Source organism: Hibiscus syriacus, unplaced genomic scaffold (genome assembly GCF_006381635.1).
Source record: "Hibiscus syriacus cultivar Baekdansim isolate YM2019G1 unplaced genomic scaffold, ASM638163v2 tig00110266_pilon, whole genome shotgun sequence".
Taxonomy (NCBI): domain Eukaryota; kingdom Viridiplantae; phylum Streptophyta; class Magnoliopsida; order Malvales; family Malvaceae; genus Hibiscus; species Hibiscus syriacus.
In genome coordinates, this window is record NW_024062654.1 from 423,870 (window position 1) to 444,581 (window position 20,712).

The 20,712-nt window shown below is 34.6% G+C and overlaps 4 protein-coding genes across 6 annotated transcripts; 1 reads left to right on the forward strand and 3 right to left on the reverse strand.

The window, feature by feature from the left end:
• Positions 1-5,006: 5,006 nt before the first annotated feature.
• On the forward strand, positions 5,007-5,360 carry LOC120115543 (protein PELPK1-like). The gene has a single exon (XM_039136223.1). The coding sequence runs from the start codon at positions 5,007-5,009 to the stop codon at positions 5,358-5,360; it is 354 nt and encodes a 117-aa protein (XP_038992154.1).
• Positions 5,361-6,818: 1,458 nt separating this feature from the next.
• LOC120115557 lies at positions 6,819-7,808 on the reverse strand. The gene is made up of 2 exons (XM_039136229.1): positions 7,110-7,808; positions 6,819-7,022 (listed from the first exon to the last, which is right to left on the reverse strand). The coding sequence occupies exons 1-2, from the start codon at positions 7,618-7,620 to the stop codon at positions 6,916-6,918; spliced, it is 618 nt and encodes a 205-aa protein (XP_038992160.1). The 5' UTR covers positions 7,621-7,808; the 3' UTR covers positions 6,819-6,915.
• A 1,775-nt stretch (positions 7,809-9,583) lies between these two features.
• On the reverse strand, positions 9,584-12,182 carry LOC120115593 (vacuolar protein sorting-associated protein 24 homolog 1-like). Of its 2 annotated transcripts, none has more exons than XM_039136254.1 (6): positions 12,013-12,182; positions 11,759-11,835; positions 10,901-11,003; positions 10,524-10,645; positions 9,833-10,027; positions 9,584-9,757 (listed from the first exon to the last, which is right to left on the reverse strand). In XM_039136254.1, the coding sequence occupies exons 1-6, from the start codon at positions 12,122-12,124 to the stop codon at positions 9,677-9,679; spliced, it is 690 nt and encodes a 229-aa protein (XP_038992185.1). In that variant the 5' UTR covers positions 12,125-12,182; the 3' UTR covers positions 9,584-9,676. The 2 variants fall into 2 exon arrangements, with proteins under 2 accessions (XP_038992185.1, XP_038992186.1); XM_039136255.1 differs by having other exon boundaries at positions 11,759-11,827; positions 12,013-12,132.
• Positions 12,183-12,879: 697 nt separating this feature from the next.
• Positions 12,880-16,057, reverse strand: LOC120115538. Of its 2 annotated transcripts, none has more exons than XM_039136220.1 (5): positions 15,925-16,057; positions 14,810-15,046; positions 14,109-14,196; positions 13,302-13,368; positions 12,880-13,068 (listed from the first exon to the last, which is right to left on the reverse strand). In XM_039136220.1, the coding sequence occupies exons 2-5, from the start codon at positions 14,964-14,966 to the stop codon at positions 13,015-13,017; spliced, it is 366 nt and encodes a 121-aa protein (XP_038992151.1). In that variant the 5' UTR covers positions 14,967-15,046; positions 15,925-16,057; the 3' UTR covers positions 12,880-13,014. The 2 variants fall into 2 exon arrangements, with proteins under 2 accessions (XP_038992151.1, XP_038992152.1); XM_039136221.1 differs by having other exon boundaries at positions 14,810-15,087.
• Between the last annotated feature and the right edge of the window lie 4,655 nt (positions 16,058-20,712).

Here is a 20,712-nt window from a genome sequence, read left to right on the forward strand (position 1 = left end):
AATGTGAAGCCGGTTGTGATTGGGATTTTGATTTTGATTGCGCTTTTGATTTCCTTTTGCTTGGCACCACATGAGCTTTGGATTTTGATGAGGATCCATTTTTTGGTAGAGGAAAAGATGATTGTGATGGAACTGGTGATCCACATGTCAACCTTGTATGACCACTTTCCTTGCACCGACTACATGTCGATAACCTCTTCTCTTCACCCTTAGACGGTATACGATCGTGATTTTTTGGTCGGCCAAGTAGCCTGCTATCCATGACTGGTGGCAAAACTGTTTGTAAGTCATCTGGTATGTCCCACTCAAAAGGATGTGAACATGGGTAGACAATATCGGTATAAGTTTGTCGATATACTTCTGTAGTGTAGCAATCCATAGCGTATGCGCTTGAATCATCTTGGTTTAGATGAAGAGCAACTTTTATAACATGACCACACGGATAACCAGATGTTTGCCATTTCTTACAACTACACGTCTTTGCATTTAGATCGACAAGCCCATTTAAGTTATTATTCAATACTTCAAGCAAAGTGTTTGAACATGGTTCAACTCTCCATGACGTTGACTTCACAACACGTTTCGTTATCTTTTTTTCAGTCCATGGTGTAACACGACGTTCCAATGTTCCTGTAAATTTAAATAAATAATACTTAGTAAAATATATGATAAGTTACGAATTTAAAGAAATAATACATGCATGGTTTCTTTTATTGTAGTACCACTGTTGAATAGAGGCTCGAAAAAACTCCATTAACATAGTAATGGGTAATTTCCGGGAATGACGACTTAGAGCGTTGATTGATTCTGCACTATTAGACATCATGAAACCATATCTTGCTCCAAGTTGATGTACTCTTGACCATCTTTCAAACCTGACATCTTCTAGTGTTTGAGCACATTGAGGCAAAACACGTCTTAAACAATTTATATGCTTATTAAAATCCACTTCCCGATAAGCTTTTACAGCCTTCCAGTATGTCCATTTGTGATTTTTTATACCAGCAGACCTTGATTTTAGATTTATGTACAAATGAACACCACAAAGTCCATGAAAAGCATCTGGGAAACACCTTCTAACAGCATTGTCAATTGAGTTTGCCCTATCAAATATGATTGTCAGATTTCTAATAGGACCTATGCAATCCCTAAGATGCCCCATAAACCATGTCCATGAATCAGAGGTTTCAGATTTGCCAACCCCGTAAGCTATTGGCAGTATCCCATTGTTAGCATCCATGGCTACTGCTAATAAGTTTACTCTAAGGTATCGACCTTTCAAATGTGCTCCGTCAACTATAATAACTGGGCGCATGCAAGTAATAAACGAACGAATCTACAAAATCATATACACAAGAAATATAATCATTTAAATGTGAAATGCATGCAACTAACAAAAATGAGTTAACAAAATTATAATTATTTACTAACCGCAGCACCAATGGCGATAAACAACAACTCAAAGCGTCCATCTCTATCTGTTTTGATATGAGTTACCGACCCAGGATTTTTCAGCTTTAAATTATGACAATAAGCCGGTAGTTGGGCAAACAATGCTTCTGGCGACCCCCTTAACAATTCCAAGGCATAACATTTGGCTCTCCAAGCTTGAGAATATGAGATACTAATCTTGAACCGAACATTCATGTCAGTCATAATTTCATGTCCCCGATATACCCTTCCATTCAAAAACATTAACTCAGCCAGAAAACCACCCAACACCTTTTTGTTTGCCTGTCTATGGTGAGGAAAAACTTGGGTTCTTGAACATGTATGTTTATCAATAAAAGTCCTAACTTGAAACATTTCGCAATCTTTTATCCTCTTTGCAATCATACGCCACGTACAGTTTTTGTCAATCATACACCTTGTTTCGAAATGATCTTTGCTTGATTTGTTAACTTTTAGTTGATAGCCATCTTCCACACATTTCGTATACAAAGCTATCTTCAAGTCTTCCTTTGTATCAAAACAATCATCTTTCTTGATACGAATAACTTTTGTGTAACAATCAACTGCTATCTTTACCAACTCTTCTTCCGGTATCTGAAGTAATTCTGGCATATTCCAGTTATACTCCCATGGCATTTTCTTCTTTTTCCTTTCTTCGGGGACTTCTTCTTTTTCTTTTTCTTCTTCAGGGTTATATGAATTACAGAATGGATGTTCAACATGTTCATTCACAGTCGTAACTTCCTCCTCATTATCATCAACAACATCTTCTTCGGCAGCGGCTGCTTCATCATCAAAATTCGGGTATTGACCAATATTAAAATCATTACATGCAGGGTCTGTTTCTTCTTCCATCACATCATCAAAATCTGAGTATTCCCCAAGATCAAAGTCCGGGTATTGACCAAGATCAAATTTCGAATACTGACTAGTACTCACAATTTTTTCTGTTGGCTCATAATCGTCTAACTGGTCAATACGAAAACATGAATTTGGTGCTGAAAGTTGATTGGGATTTGGATTAGGAAAAGGTTGTAGGTTTTGAGATTGTGTTTGATATTGTGTTTGGTATTGGAAATGTGGTGAAACAAAATTTGCTTGGTGATGAAATTGTGGTGGAACCATTAAATTTTGGGTTGAAGAACTTAATTGATTACTACCCGCTAGTGACCCAACTTCACTACTTCTAGGTTCAACAACATACAATGTAACATCATCTTCTTGCGAAACACTAATGTAAGCAATGAATCGTTCAACATCTTCATTTTCGGTTAACAAATAAACTTTATCTTTTCTCTGATAAGATAGCCTAAATCCACTTAGAGGCTCTAAATTCAATTTCTTTGCAACACGTAACATTAGAGTTTCATAAGTTAACTTTTTTAATGATAGTTTTAGTTTAAGATTCATGGGTAAAGGCACATATTGTAAAACACTATGAACATTCTCCCATGACCCTCTTAAACACAAATCTATCCAAATATGATCAACATTAGATGATTTCATTCTACAAATTGAAAATTAATTTACTAAACAAACGAGCTATAAACTAGATATCATCACTAACTTAGAGAAAAACATACCTTTATTACGTTGATAGTTGATAATTTGGGAGAGAAATCATTGAAAAATTATATAGAAATAAAATTATGTAAAAAAAAATTAGAGATGGGGAAGGATGTCGTTGGATATAGGAACGGATGTCGCCGAAGAGAGTGATAGATGGAGATGGAATGAGTTGTGATTTAGGGATTTAGGTTATGAGTTGATGCTGCTACGTTGTTATATACCCAAAACATTTGTGTTGTGAAACTAAAACCTGTTGCGAATTTGAAATTCAGTTGCGAATTTGAAATTCCGCGTTGCGAATTTTACTATCGCGTTGCGAATTTGACTTCTGTGTTGCGATTTATAAATTCGCGTTGCGATTTACAAATTCGCATTGCGATTTACAGATTCACGTTGCGAAATTGGAAACTGGGTTGAGAAATTGGAGTTCGCGTTGCGAATTTGTCGGTCAATTTGCAAATCCAAAAAAAGTTGGTTAAATTCATATATTATAAGGCATTTTTTGTCACTGAGATTATTTTCTCTTTTAAAAATGAGAGGACCTAAAAAGTTTTTTACCGAATATGTTTCTATCAAATATGTTTTTCATCCCATATTTGTATAAACAAAAGAGAGTTTCCCTATATTTAACAAATATTCGTAGGTTCTCGACAGTGCAGAAAGGATGGACCCAAAACATTTCAGGCTTGTTATGTTGGAGTAAAATCCATATTTGTGGATATGTATAATGTATAATGTTATTATAAAGTATAATACAAAATTAAGTGACCAATTGTGTTATATGTGTTATATGTATTAAAGTGTAATGGAATCAAAGTGTAGATACTATAAGTTATATTTATAATTTGATGAGGAGTCATAATTATAAATTCTGACCTAATATTGAATCTATATTTGGGTTGTGCATAATTTAATTGATTAAGGTGAATTAGGTTTGTGTTTGTATTTAGGTGGAAGAGTTGTGTAGAATTTGTTGTTTGTTGACATAATACACTTGGAATAGATTCTTAATGACTAGTTACATAGAGAAATCATTTGTTCTATACGTGTCTAGCTGGTCCATTAATCTTGGCTTTATTTATGAAGATGTCAGATATAAAATAGGGAATATCATCCACTCTTTCGATGCTGTTATCAGCTCATGTTTGTTTGGCCGAGTTATCTATGGCGCCTGATTTAGGGTCTGGTGCGAAAGGGCGGAGTTCAAATCCCACAGCTATCAAATGGTTTCTTTCTCATGGATGAGTCTAATTGTTTTTAGTTTAGCTGGGTAGCATCTCATGTGGCTGTAGTTTAGTGATCAGATTTCTATGCAATGGCAGCCACATGGGTTTTTAGTTTTTTTTTATCTTTGTGGTTCTACTGTGAGGGTCGGTGGAGAATAAGAAGACTTTTTTTTGGGTTCTTTGATCTTTCAATGTGAGCATGAATATAAAATCCAATGACCATCATATTTCTTCACTGTGATTTTCATTTTCAGCTTCCTTATATAAGGAATGGAAGTTAAGGGTAAGCTTATTGTATGTATAGTTTATACAAGAATGCTGGACACGTTGCACATGAAGTGCAGAAAACAACGTGGTTTAGGTTTTTGTTAGATATAAAACAGTTGGAGATGTAGGATATGGGACGCAATGTCATTAGGCCTTAGGGTTATACCTTTGTTAAATTCAGATGTGGAGCAATTGTGTTAAAATTATGGCCTGCTAATAGATATTGTTTGTATGCTAACTTCTGGTAGCTTCTGGCCAACCACAAGTACATTTGACAATTTTAGTTAATGAGGAGATGAACTACCAAAACATTTGGAACCACTCTGTGCTTTCTTTTCCAACCATATTCCATCAGTAATCAACAACCTCAGAGGCCACTTTCCCTGCTTCCACCCTATGTATATATATACCCAAACAACTCAAAGCCTCAAACCATTAGACAGAACAACCTTTTTCTAAGATAACACTCTGCGGGGTTCCAAATCTCTAGCAATGGCCTCTTCCAATTGTTTTGTTTTAGCCATTTTCATGGCTCTGTCATTGTTGAACATCAATGTTGGGCTAGCAGCTCGTCATCTCCTCCAGATGCCACCAGCTTTTCCCGGAGTAACGTTGCCACCACTGCCATCTATCCCCAATCTCCCACAACCGACATTGCCGACAACTCAGCCATCGTTACCCAAGCCTGGAGCTCTGCCTCCACTTCCTAGCATGCCAACATTGCCTACCATGCCATCCGTCCCTCCTCTTCCTAGCATGCCAACATTGCCTACCATGCCATCCTTCCCTACAATACCAACTACCATCCCATTCTTCTCGCCACCTCCTTCAAAAACGACCCCTTGAAAATGTTCACTCATACAGAGAGTTTGGACTATGTGTGTTTTGCTGTGGCGTGGTCTGTGTTCCTTTAGATACTAATCTTGTATCGCCTTGGGATTATGTAGGAGGATTTTAGCCATTTATTTCCTTACATTGTACTTTTGTATTTCTTTTGTGTTGTTCTTGTATGATGAGAAGTCGCTTTGATTTATTTATATAGAATAATAATAATATATCTATCATTTCCACTTTGATGTATTTTACCCTTGCATAGGACCATTCATAACTTGTGCGCCACATCCTAGAGAAGTAAAGGAATGGTTAGAAGTGGAGGCAACAGTTCATGTGTTTCCTTCACTGTAAGTGTTGAGAACTATAGATTGACAGTAAAGGAGTAGATTTACTTCTCATTATAAGATGATGGAAGGAGTTAAGTTGGAGATAGGATGAAGTATTTCCCTCTAGGAATAATGAATTTGGAATAGAGGGTATATGTTTTATCTAACTTCTGCTCAAATCCCAGCAAGCAGGATTATATATTTGCATTCCTGCATGCTCTGAGGAGTGTTGGGGAATAAGATGATCTCTCCTTGTTTGATGTTTCAATGTGAACAGGTATCCAAGCATCTTATTAACATTATGACCGTACTTGTATGTTACATGGATTCGAATGAAATCACACACTTGGTTTGCTAAGAAACATTGATAACAATCCCTTTTCTTTCTTTTCCATTGTCATTTCTTTGAGCTTGGTGAAAGGCTTCATGAATAGTTTCAAAACAAAGTACTAGTTATTTAGATGACTACGCCATCTCATGACAGCTTGGCCGAGTGATCTAAGGCGCCAGTTACAGGCGTGGATTCAAATCCCACAGCTGTCATTAATGTTTTACATTTTTAACTAACAATACACACTTGGGTTCAGCCCAAAACCTTGGAGACACTAGCCAAAATTTTATTGTCAAAATTTATTAGTAATAAATAGCATATAATTTAAGACAGAAAACACAACCTTTAGCTCACAAGCAAAACAACCAAAATAATTAGTCCAAGATCTTTATCACTTTTCTGTTATTTTCTTTTCATTAGATGATATTCCTTTCAGAAACTAGTAATTATATATGTATGAATGCAATCAATTTCTCATATTGCTTTTTTTTCAAATCTGATTTTCTTTCATATTACTAAAATTTCATTGATTTATAAGATGATCAATTAAAGGATTCATGATTATCTTTAATAATTTTTTTAAAATTTCGTTTATCAAACTTAAACTCATTCTTTCTTGCTCTCCATAAACAAAAAAAGAAGCAAATTTGTCATCTATTTTTCTTTTTTATCCCACATGTTCAAGAGGAAACTCAAAAACTGCAATTTGGTTTAATATCAAAGAACAAAACAATCAAATAATATATATATATATATATATAATCATCTGCAGACATCTACACAACTAAACCTCATCTGTCTCGCTTTCTCCCTTGCTTGTATCCATTTTGCCTTCACTTCCTTCCAACCATCGTTCCAATTTCGATTCTTTATCCGCCTTGAATTCATCGTATTTTTCCGACACAAACAATCAAATATCACCGGACAGTTTGACGTTGTCTTCAGTTCCATCCTTCACTTCTTCATGGAGTTTATCTGCCGGTTGACATTGAACCAGGTTTTGGGGCTCAGTTGTTACCTCATCGGGTATTGAACCAATGCTAGCAGATGCAGGCGACAATGGTGGAGCAGGACACCGAACCGGCTTCTGCGGTTCTGTTTCACTTGGTTCCTTGGACTCGACTTGGAACCACTTAAAACTGCTCGCCTTCTCTCTCGCCGACTTGAATATGGTCGAAAAATAGTGACTTCCATCCTGCTGCCGGACATCTATGGATCCATAACTCCATGATATCGGTCCCCAAGATCTAGTTCTTGTTATGGTAAATCCCGAATCAAGGCTATCGACCAATCCTTGCTTCAGTTTCTCATCCGATGATATTAACATTAGCGAATTCTCAAAGTCCTTGATCATCTCGTCGACAATGGGGATGCCACATTCCTTCATTGACCTCACCATGGTGATCGAATCTTCCAAGTCCTCCGAATGCAAACTCGCTTCCCGGGACTTCTCCGTGACCCGATTACTGAGATCAACAACGTTAGGAACCGCATCGTGCGTGTGCTTTTGAACATACAAAAGACCGAGCGTCGGTTCATTCGCGATGTACTTGATCATCTCTGCCAGGGATTTGGTCATCTCCACGAAGCCGTCCACGGTGGAGAATCCATTCATCTTGTTGAAGGTGAACCACAGTTCATCACTGGTTTGTCAACAATCTCAAAAACAACATTTTGAAATGTAGGGTTTAATTTCATAGTTTACAATTTGTTTCTTCGTGCAATAGAATCAAAGCATAAACAGGGATAGTTAAAATTTTATAAGTTGGTCGTCCCTCACTTAAAATCAGATCCGTCCCTGTCCCTGAGCATAAATTCTTCGAATTCATTCATAATCCTAAACAAGAAAAGATAAATAAACAACTCTTACTCAGTAGACTAAACAACAGAGATCATGCATTGAAATCAATAGCCACATCGAAACAACGAAAAATAACAAAAACCCAGAAATCAAAATGTATTATCGACTTCGATTTTGTTCAATTAAAACAAAAGAGAGAGGGGGAAATCACTTACCAAAGAACCGGCTTGAAGGAGAGTTCCAAAGAAAGAAAAATCAATGTTCAAAGTTCAAGAAAGATTCAAAACTTGAAAGTTGGAGCGTAAAGAGGCATTATTGATTTGATTTTTTTCATTTATTTACTGGGAAGAGTGGGATATGGCATTCCATAGACAAAACCCAATTTTGGTTTTTTGTCGCTTTATTCATCAAAATCCATCCTTGTCTGCACTTTACGGCTCAATTGTAGAGAGTGAGTCGTTTTCGGATCTCATATCAATATTTTCAATTTTATCATTTTATTATAAATATTTTTATATTAAACATGATTCATTTACCTCGTATAATATATTTTTTATGATCAACTGAAAATACACTATTAAGATAAAAAAATAAAAAAATATTTATTAAAAATAATAAAATAATTTTAATTATTTATTTCAACTCATCCAAATATTCTAAAAAATTATAAAATTAGGAGTTTTACCCTAAAGTGCAAGTAGATTCTAACTAGGGATGGGTATGAGATTCAAGTCCAACGGGTTTCGATCCTACCTGATCTGATCGGTCGGATTTTTCTATAAAAAATTATGTTTGGGTTGGATCGTGTTAGGTTTTTTAGAGGTTATGTTCGGGTCGGATTATATTCGAATTTAGAGTGAAAAATATTCAACCTTACTCGATCCGAAAAATATAATTTTACTTATATATTTAAAGATAATTACAATAATATCCCATATTATTTTTTAAAATTAAATCTCTATTTTTCTTGAATAAAAAATATTTTTTAATGATATATTATTTTAGGTCGGGTCAAATTTTATCTAAAAAATTGGGGTTGAGTTTGAGTCGAAAAGAGAATGTATATTTTTCGAGTCAAACCGGATCGGGTGAAAGATGTATAAATTTTAGATCGGATCAACCCAAACTAAACTCGTATCCATCCCTAATTCCAACCCTTTTAGATTTCCATTTTATTATTGTTAAAAATCAGATTAAATTGTAAAATAAAACAAATTAACATGTTAACCGGCAATATTAAAAAGAGTAAAGTACATAAACATCTATTAAACTACGTTTAAATATACTATAAAATTTAAAAAAATATATAAAATAACTATTAAATTCATTAAATTATAATAAAATAATCATTAAATTTTATAAAAAAAATAAACATTAAAATTTATTGAACTTTATTGAACTGTTATAAAATATACCTTAAACTTACCGAAATTTATCACTATTTTGTAACACTCAATGACTATTTTGTAACACTTTGATAAATTTAAAAACTATTTTATAACTTATAAAATTTTAGTAATTTAAAACATCAATTATAATTTAAACTGTATTTTACCCTAATAAAAATGAAAAGGTGGTTGTATTTATGTATTGCAATAAATTTTATTACAACTTTTAAACTAAAACGAAAATATTTTAAAATACTTATCGTTCTAATATTGAAATAATTACATGATACTATAAGAAAATTATATAGAAATTCGGTGAAGCAATTGGTGTACAGCTCCAAAGTGTAAATCCGTTGAATGGTGGGTTCAAAGACTCGAGACACAACACATGAGCTCAAAGCTCCTTCAATGTAATGATACATTACAAATCACAGTTTCAGTTGATTGGCAGCTAAAGAACACCAGGAAAGAAGGCCGAGTTTTTACGACCGAACTCGAGCAAGCCGTGCCCTGATCTCTTCCAACTCTTCCTCATCGTCGGCACCCTCTGCTATAGCTTCTTCCTGTAACATGTGCTCAAAATTTAGATCCTTCAGCTTTTTGAAGCAACATAAAAGGGGGTTTAAAGTTTTACATACCTTGTGAGAAGTGCTTTCTTTTTGGGCAGATATTGTCGCTCTTTCCTTCCGAACAGCTTCAGGAAGCTGTGCTGCAGTTTCACCGGCTATTTCCGAAAGAACCTTGTCAACTTCTTCTTCAGTCTCTTCTTCGATATCTTCAGAATCCAATGCCGAGTCGAGGGAATCGTTTACTATTTCTTCAATAACCCCTGCCTTCAAACCAAGTTTATAACTACAAATACAAGGAACTCCAAAAATATGAAGAGCATGCAGATGCTTCTCACATGGCATTTTTCAAGTTCATAGTACTTATAAAAGGGGATGTTCATCAGTTTTAGCATGTTAAAAAATAGTAGACCGATTAATTCTTTTGATCTATATTATTGAAACTCGAATGTATTAGATTGGAATATATACAAGACGGGTATGTTTAACTTCAGGTTCCAATTGGACGCATCCAAAAATGAATTTCCGGGACAACTTCAACTTTGGGACCAAAAAAACACAAATAAAAATCAATCATGAGGAAACATAGGAACTCTGAATAACGATGGTAAAAACCAGAATATTGTTGATGCTGAGAAAACAGGCACTAGGAACTACTGAAACAGAAATATTGCTGAGAAGATTGAAAAATATTCTGAAACAAAAACCGGCACATAAAATGCAACAAAATTACGAACTTGAAATTTATGAACTTGAAATTTACCTTGGTCATTTCTTTGCTAAATTCTTGCATCGTGGCTGCCAATTGTGGTGCTTTCATGGCGTTGTTTACAAGTTTCATGACTTCAGCACTCTTGGACAAATGGCCAACAGTTCGAGCAATTGCTTCAAATACATACCAGTAATAAAGACCATTTAGAAAGAAAAGCAGTTCTTCCAAGAGAAAACGAAACATGTGCTTAGGTGTGTCAGATTATAAGTCTAATACGACAAATATTGATATGTTTACGAAAATAAGTCCGGGCCGACCCATTCTCAACCTATGTTCAAAATAATTGTTTTTTAAGAAGGTATTGAGACATAATAGCATTAACTGGAATAATCACAATACATAGAATTCAGATGCATAAGTTATCATACCAACACTTTCTCCAAGGTGCATTGATATTGAATTGAGCTGGGCTTTATTCTCATATAGACGGTTCACAGTTTTTCTGGACATTACAATTTCCTTTGCAAGTGCCTTAAAAAATATAGAATAAGGATCACTATGAGCACGTATATAAGAGATGACTCATCAATAACGAGGCAAATGCAAAATTACAGCCATGAAAGCATGAACACAAAGGAAATAGATTTCACACACATATAACACATCGGCTAAGACACAGGGGTGTCAGTTGATTGGACCACCCAAAGAAAACATGATCATTTCTTGATGAAAGAAACCAACAACTTGTTTTTTCTGTTCTCAATTAGCGGTTCCAGCAAAGAACTAGAGAAGAGTCACAACTCCAGATCCTAAGTTCTGCTAGAGAGCTTATCAGATGAATACCTAATATCAGCTCGATTTATGATAATCAAGCGGCATCCTTTTCATGCACGATCAAACATTCTATCAGACTCCAACCAACTTGAGCATTCTAAAGCACAAAATTACTCTATACCATATTAGGACCTAGATCCTTTTACAATGAACTTAAATTTACTAGATGTCATGCTTAAGGGTGGCTACATGAACCAATAGGTTCCCTTAAATTTACAAAATGGAGGCAGCGTTGGAAATGGCAGGATTCAAGTCCCTATTGTTGATTGTCACTCTTTAAAGTGGCTACGAGAAACCAACGGATTCGCCTCAATGATTTTAATGTAATTATGTAACTTATCTTCCCAATCATACCAATCCAAATAAAAAAACTTTGAATTCCTCAACAACTATGACATGGTGAATCTATTTAGCTAAAGTTCCATTGAAGGGAAAAATAAAAGAAATTTTACCTTAGCAGAACCCATGTCATTTCTCTTGGCAGCTTCTTTAATTGCTTTCTGTACAGCTTTCTCCTCTCTCTGAATATCTAAAACAAAATCCACAAATATCAGAAAATTAGACCAAAACCATTCAAAGAAAAAAAACCCATTATTTTAAACCTTAAATCTCAAACATTCATAAACTGATAACCCAAAATTACCAACAAAAAATCAATCATCGAGATTTTGAAAAACAATTTAAGGGGGGAAATGAAAAATCTTGCCTCTGATTTGTCGTTCGATGTTACGGCATTCTTGACGAAGCTTTCTTTGCCAATCTCTTAGTAATTGTTGTGGATTCGGCTTCGGTTTTAAAATGTTCTTGAATTTATCCATCTTCTGCTTATAAATTGATCGCCTTTTTTTGAAGGAAAAAGTGAGGACTTCAATGGGGGGAGGTTGGGTTTTTAGAAGGAAAAATGGCTTAGAATCGAAGGTTTTTTTTCCTCTCGTTAGTTTTTTCTTTTAATTTTTGTTAAACTACCGAAACGGTCACTATAATTTCATAATTGTTCTCCATTGGTCACTAAATGTAGAAAATAATGTTTTGACTATCGACTTATAACGTTTTTATCACTAAAACATTACATGTGTAGTTAGTTTGACAATGTAACACGCTAATTAAATAAATTAATTTTAAAATTGATCCTTTACATAAAAATATCAATTATATCTCTCGAATCTGACCAAAATTCTTTGTCGTCAACTGTCATTTACCATCATAAGTGATTGACTGTGGTCATCACTACCGATTAATGACAGTCAACAGTGACAATAATGAATAGATGTCAACGATCGAATATTTTAATTCAGAGGTTAAATTAATACCTTTACCTTATATGATGACAATCAATTAAACATGTATCAATTCAATCAATTAAGGTGGTTAACCAACTTATTCTTTTTAAAATAGTTATATAATTTTAATCAACTTATGCTCTCCACTAACGAAGTGTTGAAAGCACTCGTACAATGCCAACGAAAAAGCAACTATAGTCTTGTTTATTTCTAAAAGAATCCGTGTTTGTATTTGATACTCGTGTCTAACATAGTGATACGTAGATATGATTCTCAAAGTAGAAAAAAATAACATACTCGTCTAAGACAAATATCCGAATCCAGGTGACATAGTCGAAATGTGTGTTTCTTAAGATTAAGGAGGCAAACAAAATCCAGACCAGCAATCACCTAAAACTCTCCTATGCCTGTACTCCGTCATCCATCGTCTAATCAAACAACCCTTCGTCGTGCCAAATATCGACTAGGAAATCTACCATTTCCTGCACATCAGGGTTTACTGCAGTTAGTAGTTATCGATGGCGTTTGTTTGTGATGATATTCCTATGGCTGCAAAGTGCGAACATTCATTTAAACTGGATGAACCCTCTCACTTTTTTCGTAATGGAAGGATCAGAAACAAGCGCTAAACCATCTTAGCATTCAAATGTATTTATTGATGATTTATTCAATGAAAACAACTACTTGTTCTTGATGTCCAGTTTGGGGGACTTACAGGCAAAGGAATTGGCTGGGAAAATGGCTCATTAGTCAAGAGAAGGTCTTCATATGTTGTGGACCAGCTGCAACATCAAGTTTTCGCAGTTATTATCTGACATATTCAAGCAACAGTAAGAAAGATTTAAACTAGTAAAAATCTGGATAGAGAGAGTAGTCGATATCGTATAACACATGAACGAAACGATCAGAAGAGATGTTCTTCATTTATTCGTAAATGTTATGCCTAATAATCACTATAACTATGCTTCAATTGTGATAGTTCCCACAGAAGCTAGATCATATATATTCTATTTGAGCTAACAAGTTTCTGTAGTTTGAGAACCGTATCTATAAACATCAATGTGTGTCACCATACGAGGCATCGCTCGTTACTCGAACTTCAGCAGGGTCTGCAAAAGTTTCATTCGACATTGAAGTTTGAACAACCATTTTAAGAGAAAACACTTAGAGCCTTTATTTCCAACAAACCCGGACCTATACCACTTGGGCCAAGCGAAATAGCAACTTTAGCTCAAACTTTTAACTGCACATATTGAAGATGAACAAGATGGCGAGACAAACGTTTATCGGCACCAAGAATTTGATTCTTCCTTACCATTTTCCATCGAATGCAAATTTATCGAGAGCATACTTGTGTCAGACACGTATACGTCTGACACTCACCAACTAGCCCGGGTTACATAGATTTCAACTAGTGTGCTTCTGGATGCATATATGGTGTCTATATCCCCACATCCAAAATATAATACAGTACAGCAATATGAAACAGTCGTCGAACAAACGGAAGTAGAAAACGATATACCTTATAACTTGATCCTTGTTGATCGTTCGTGATTGTTGAGATTTATCCCCTGTCCACCTTTTCCTGTTCTTGTGCCAATCGATCGCAGCTACATAATAGATTCAATCAGATCATAACTTCATGCTCAAAAGCCAAAGCATAAATATAGACTCAATGGAAACAAAAAAACAATAGATCTTCTAATCCTGCATTTCCTATCCTCCTGTACTGATGTCCAGTACATTTTTGGACATGGTACGTATGACCCCCTAAATACAGAGTGGTTTTCGAAAAATAGAGCATATCCGTCTTGGATATGTACCCATGTCCGACATGTGAGTCAGAACGGAGGGTACATCAAGAGAATGAGAGCGTAAGAACTGGTGGTATTGTTGTTATGTATGGCTCATAAAAAGTCTCGTTGTGGGGTTACGAATTATGTGGGTTGGGGGTGTGGGGGCGCAGCCCCGCGGTACGGTACAGGGTTGATTTTGTAATTATGTACCAGGGTTTTCTATTATAAATAGAGATGTAACCTAGACCTAAAAGATCATTGATTAAAACTTCTAGCGCCGCCTAGGCACCGAGGACGTAAGCACATTGCCGAACCTCGTAAAATTGTCGTGTTCTTTCGTTTTCTTTACCCGTTTTCGTCAACAATTGTCAATGCAAAAAATGGGAAAATACCTATCATCAAACATATCTAAAGCAAGGGAACTAACCATGATTTACGAATGCAGAACCGCCTGCATCTTTTTCCGAAGGCTTTTCCCCTTTATCAGCAGATTTTCGACAATCCAACCGTTTTTTCTCATTTGAACAGGAATGTCCGGTATTGACTTCCATCGTCTCCGAACCAAACGACCATTCCCTTTTCATAAAAATTGAAATACTATCCAATGGTGCCCCTCTTCAGTTACCAAATCTATCCACAAAAAGTTGGTGGGGCTTCAAGTCCTCTGCTATGCAAGAACAATATCTTCTAAACAATGAACGTCGACTAGAAAAAAAAAAAAGAAATTTTCGGTATGAAGATCGATCATTTACAACATATGACTCCATCAATTCAGCTAGGTAATATTATACGCTATAGAATACATAACGATACATCGCAGCACGATTTGTTTTTACATTACATACATATATTTGACAACTTATCACAAGCATTTTCACCTTGAATTTAACTTTTATTGTAGCTCGGATTCTAAAACATCTTTAGGAATTAACACACACACATTCGTTCTATATCATTAACTACCTTCTTCCCCTAGTGCTACTGCTTATTCGGTTCAATCCTACATATTCTTATCCTTATGCACACGAAACAAGAGCATGAACTTGTGTTTCAAGAATAAAAGCTCAAGTAAACCAAAAATACGAAACTCCTCAAAGAACATTTCTGCACGTAAAGTTCTTGGTCCAAAGAACACACCAAAACACCAGTGGATTCCTCAAAAAATTCTCATGAATTTGTCCTCGTTCAGAAAATCTAATGAAAGCAAAAACCTAAATGATCTTCTCTTGTTGAAGAAATTTACAATTTCAAACAGTACCTTTTTAAAATAATCTTGAATATAAATACATAATTAAAAAAATACATTCCAAATTCATTGATTTTCCACTTAAGAATCAATGAATCAGCAACAATGATAAGACCTATTATACAAGAACAATAATGTGAACATATCAAACAACCCATCTAGACAAAAGATTCATAAAAATAAAAACTAAAACACTTACTTTAAAGAACCAACAATGCATTTGGCCATGAAAAAGTAAAAAAAAAGAATGGGGAAACCCCAATAGAAGAGAAAGTAGAAAAAGAAAAAGGAAATACCTTCTGAGGATGATAAAGTGGGATTCTGGAGATGGTTTATGGGAAGAGATTCAAAAAGATATTGGATTTTTCTTTTAGTAAGAAAGGAAGGAAATCACTGTGTGTGTTTTCTGCAAGTTTTATTGTCGTCATCGTTCTTAGCTTTAGTTTTGTTTTGTTTCGTTTCATTACACTTGTGTGTATGAATGTCTTTGTCTAGGCTGACGTGGATGTGATTTGGAATTTTGACGCGTGGAATTTTATAATGGATAGACTTGTCTGCAAGATTATCACGTGTTTTATTATGAACAAATTAAATTACATATTTATCCATCATAGTATATATACAAGCATATCAGAATAGGTAGGCCTGTAAACGAACCGAACGCACACGAACGGAGGTATGTTCATGTTCGTTCATTTAATAAATAGACGAACATAAACGAACACGAACATAAACGAACAAAAATTTTTTTGTTCATGTTCGTTTACTAAGGAATATAATATGTTCATGTTTGTTCATTTAATAAATAAACGAACATAAACGAACACGAACATAAACGAACACGAACATAAACGAACACGAATATAAATGAACACGAACATAAACGAACATAAACGTTGGAGACCCTACCTTCCATTGTTCTTTAATGAAAAATAGTCGATAATGCAAATAACCAAATCTACAGTGATAAATAGCGTAAGAGTTTATTAGCAGTGATAAAATGTTTGAAGATATCAAATATTTTGATCGATCTTTTAAAGATATAAATTATTCACACAACTTTAATTTAACACTATAACATTTATCTTAGTGGTCCATGATTACATATGAACAATCATTTTTCGCTATTACACTCTTTTCAGAAATTGCATAGAAACATTTGTTTTGTTTTCTGGCAAATTCTATATATTTTTCTCTTTATTGATGCTCATATACTTCTGATTGTTACCTTTATCTTCCCAGCTATTTCTAGAAAGAAGTATGATGTTTTCTTGAGTTTTAGATGTGAAGATACCTACAATAACTTTACATATCAACTATTAAGCCAAAATAAAACAGAGAAAGAGATGAAAACAGACCTGTAAAACTTCATATTGCACTATAATATAACTTGTTTTGAAGCTTTCAGCGATCGTCTCCACTCTCTAGTGAACACTAGGGTTTGGGGAAAAAAGGGGAAATGAATATAGGTGCGATGTGCCTCACATGTTAACATATTGGATTTAATCTCCAAATAAAATTGGGTTAATTATGGAGTTGGTCATCAGAATATCAGATTAATTAATATTTTTAAGATACTTACAAATTGGTCACCAAAATTGATTTAAGAAGATTGAGTTAAACATAAATGAATGAACATAAACGAACATAATCGAACGAACATAAACAAACATAACCGAACGAACATAATCGAACGTTCACGAACGTAAATGAACGAACGAGACCTATGTTCATGTTCGTTCATTTAATTAAACGAACAAAAAAATATTGTTCATGTTCGTTCATTTAATAAATGAACGCACATAAACGAACTTCCCGCCGCACGGTTCACGAACGGTTCGCTGAACGTTCAGTTCATTTACAGGCCTAAAAATAGGATCAACTAATTTTTATATGTTGCATCAAACGTTCCTAAATTTATGATTAAATCTTTAAATTGATTTTCGTACTTTAGAACATATCAACAAAAAATTTAAATTATCATATGATTTTAATCATATATTCAATCAGTTTAATAATTAACTTAAATATTGAATATATAATGTTTCTTTCATGAAAAAATTAGAAATCTTACATCCCACCTCTTTTCTCAATTCTCACAAGAATAGAAAAATATAAAATCACAACTAATTAATTATACCATTTAGTTAAAGAAACAATATGTTCTAAATTAATGTCATTTAATTAAAGGAGTGTTATGTGTTACAATTTAGAAATTGTATATTAAAATTTTAAGTATAGAGATAAACTATTTAAAAGGTAATATTTAATTATACAAAAATTTCAAAGTTACTTATAAAAAACGCATAACGTCGAAAAATGTCTCTATTGTTTGATTAAATGATCACTTTAACTTTTTTTTTTTTTGTAGTTATTTGTCCTTAACGTTTTATTATGAGACAAAAATACCCATTTATAAATGGAAATCTTAGTTAACAAATAGTTAATACTATAAAAATATGAGCTTTTTATCTTGAAAAGAAACATTGAGGGCCAAAATATTTTAGAAAAAATAATAATGAACAAAATGACTTTACGATTAAACATTAGGAGTCTTTTTGTCTTAATATAAAATATTAGAGTCAAAATGTTCTAAAATTGAATAATGACCAAAATAACTATTTTTATAAATGTTTGGGATAATTTTAGTATTATGTCAAAATTATTGTTACCCGAGTTATTTGGATAAGGAATGTAGTATTAAAATAATTATTTAAAATATGTAAATATGTTCTGACGACCGACCTTAACTCAGTTGGTAGAGCGGAGTACTGTTGTGAGTTTGCTTTAAAGATGATATGCATAAATCACTGGTTCGAATCCGGCTAGTCAGATTATTTTCTCTTATATTTTCTTTCTGTGGATTCATTTTAGAGAAAATCGCCTCAGTGACCAAAAAAAGTTATAATATACGATTTTAACCAACTTTTTTTGGATTTGCCAAAATGACCAACAAAATCGCAACGCGAAATAAAAATCGCAACGCGATCCCCAGAATCGCAAATCAGTTTCCAAAATCGCAACGCGATTCTTGAAAATCGCAATGCGATAGTACAAATTCGCATTGCGATTTTCCAAAATCGCAACGCGAATATGAAAATTGCAACGCGAACACATAAATCGCAACGCGTATCCGTAAATCGCAACGTGTATCCGTATATCGCAACGCGTATCCGTAAATCGCAACGATAATACATAAAAATCGCAACGCGTATCCGTAAATCGCAACGCGATATTTAAAGCGCCATTATAATCGCTACGCGTATTTTATTTTCAAATTACAAAAACGAATATTAAGACAAAATCCCGTAATCGCAACTCATAACCTAAAACCTAAAATCACAACTCAGTCCCATCTCCATCTCTCACTCTCTACGGCGAAGAAATCCGTCCCCATCTCCGAAGATTTCCGTCCCCATCTCCGGCGAAATCCCTCACAACCATTCACGGTCAGAAATCCCTCACAATATTCAGAAATGGAAAATCAACCTCCGAGGGTTAGTTTTTTTAATTATTTTTATTTTGAAATGTTTGCATTATTGTAGGTTTTTCATATTGAAACTGATGATAAGTTTACTGGTCATTTCAATAATAGATTAACCATTTCACTTAGATTTCATTTCGCGTTACGATTCTGTCGTTGCGATTTTCATTTCGCGTTGCTATTCTCTCGTTGCGATTTTCAAGTTAGTATTTGTCTTTGTCTTTGTTCTGTCTTTTGGTTGAAGTAATGCAATCCATTCAAGTTTCAATTTGCAGAAGAGTCGCAACGAGAGAAATGAAAATCGCAACGAGAGAATCGCAACGCGAAATGAAAATCGCAACGAGAGAATCGCAACGCGAAACCAAAATCGCATTGCGATTTTCATTTCGCGTTGCGATTTTCATTTCGCGTTGCGATTCTCTCGTTGCGATTTTCATTTCGCGTTGCGATTCTCTCGTTGCGATTTTCATTTCAACCAAAAGACAAAACAGTGTTGCAAATTTTAGTTTCAAGAATAAACTACTACTTTTTATGTTTATTGTTTTTGGTATATCTTCACAGTGTAGTTTTTGGTATATCTAACTTGGTATGTTTATTGTTTTTGTATAAATTTTTTTCGGCTCAATTGAACTTGAGAAATAAAGTCAGCCTGGCCACTACAATTGCTTCGAAGCTTTCACCTGCTCAAAGACAATTGTTTGAGGAAACCTGCTTCGGGCCATGGTTGAGAGTACAGCATCCGGGTGGAGATGCTAATTTGACCCATTTGTGGCTTCAGACCATGACATCAAATCTACCCGACAGTATACAACGTGGTGAGGAAGAGATATGGTTTCATTTTCCACCAGCGTATACTTGTTTTGGGCGGAAGGAGTTCTGCTTAATCACTGGTCTACGATTCGGACACGATGATGTAGGCCGGTACACTCGTCATATCGCCCGCCCATCATGGTTATCCCGGGTTTTTCTGGATGAGTCAATGGAGAAGCCGAACCTACATGTCGACGACCTGAAGAAATTGTTTAATAAGAAAGCTGGTTTCACTCGGATGGATGACGTCGATGTTTTCCGAGTATGCCTTCTACTACTTGTGTATGCCGGCTTTTTAGGCAGAGAGGCCAGACAACCTATTCATCGGGAGCTAATAATATTGGTAGAGGACCTGAATGCATGGAATCTGTTTCCGTGGGGTTCGTATATATGGAAAGCTACCTGGACTAAGTTGTCGTCTGCCTTTGATGACCGCAAAAGTTTGCGGGGCGATGGGTCCAAATACACTTTGTCAGGCTTTGTTTGGGCCTTTAAGGTAAGAATTTCTATATAATGTTTCTAAAATTATAATTAATTATTTAACAATTACTAATTTTGTTATTATATTGTTTGTAGATTTGGATATTCGAGGCTTTCCCCAGCATGCGTACATATGCAATAAAACGTCAAATGATATTCCCAGGGCTATTTCCTGGAAGAGGAAAACTCTGTTGGATTGGGAAGACTTAATATCATATGCGACAATAAATAATGTAAGTTAACACAAATACTTTCATATAATATATAAACAAGTTATTAATAGTAGACGTTTAACTTTGTTTGAGTTTTT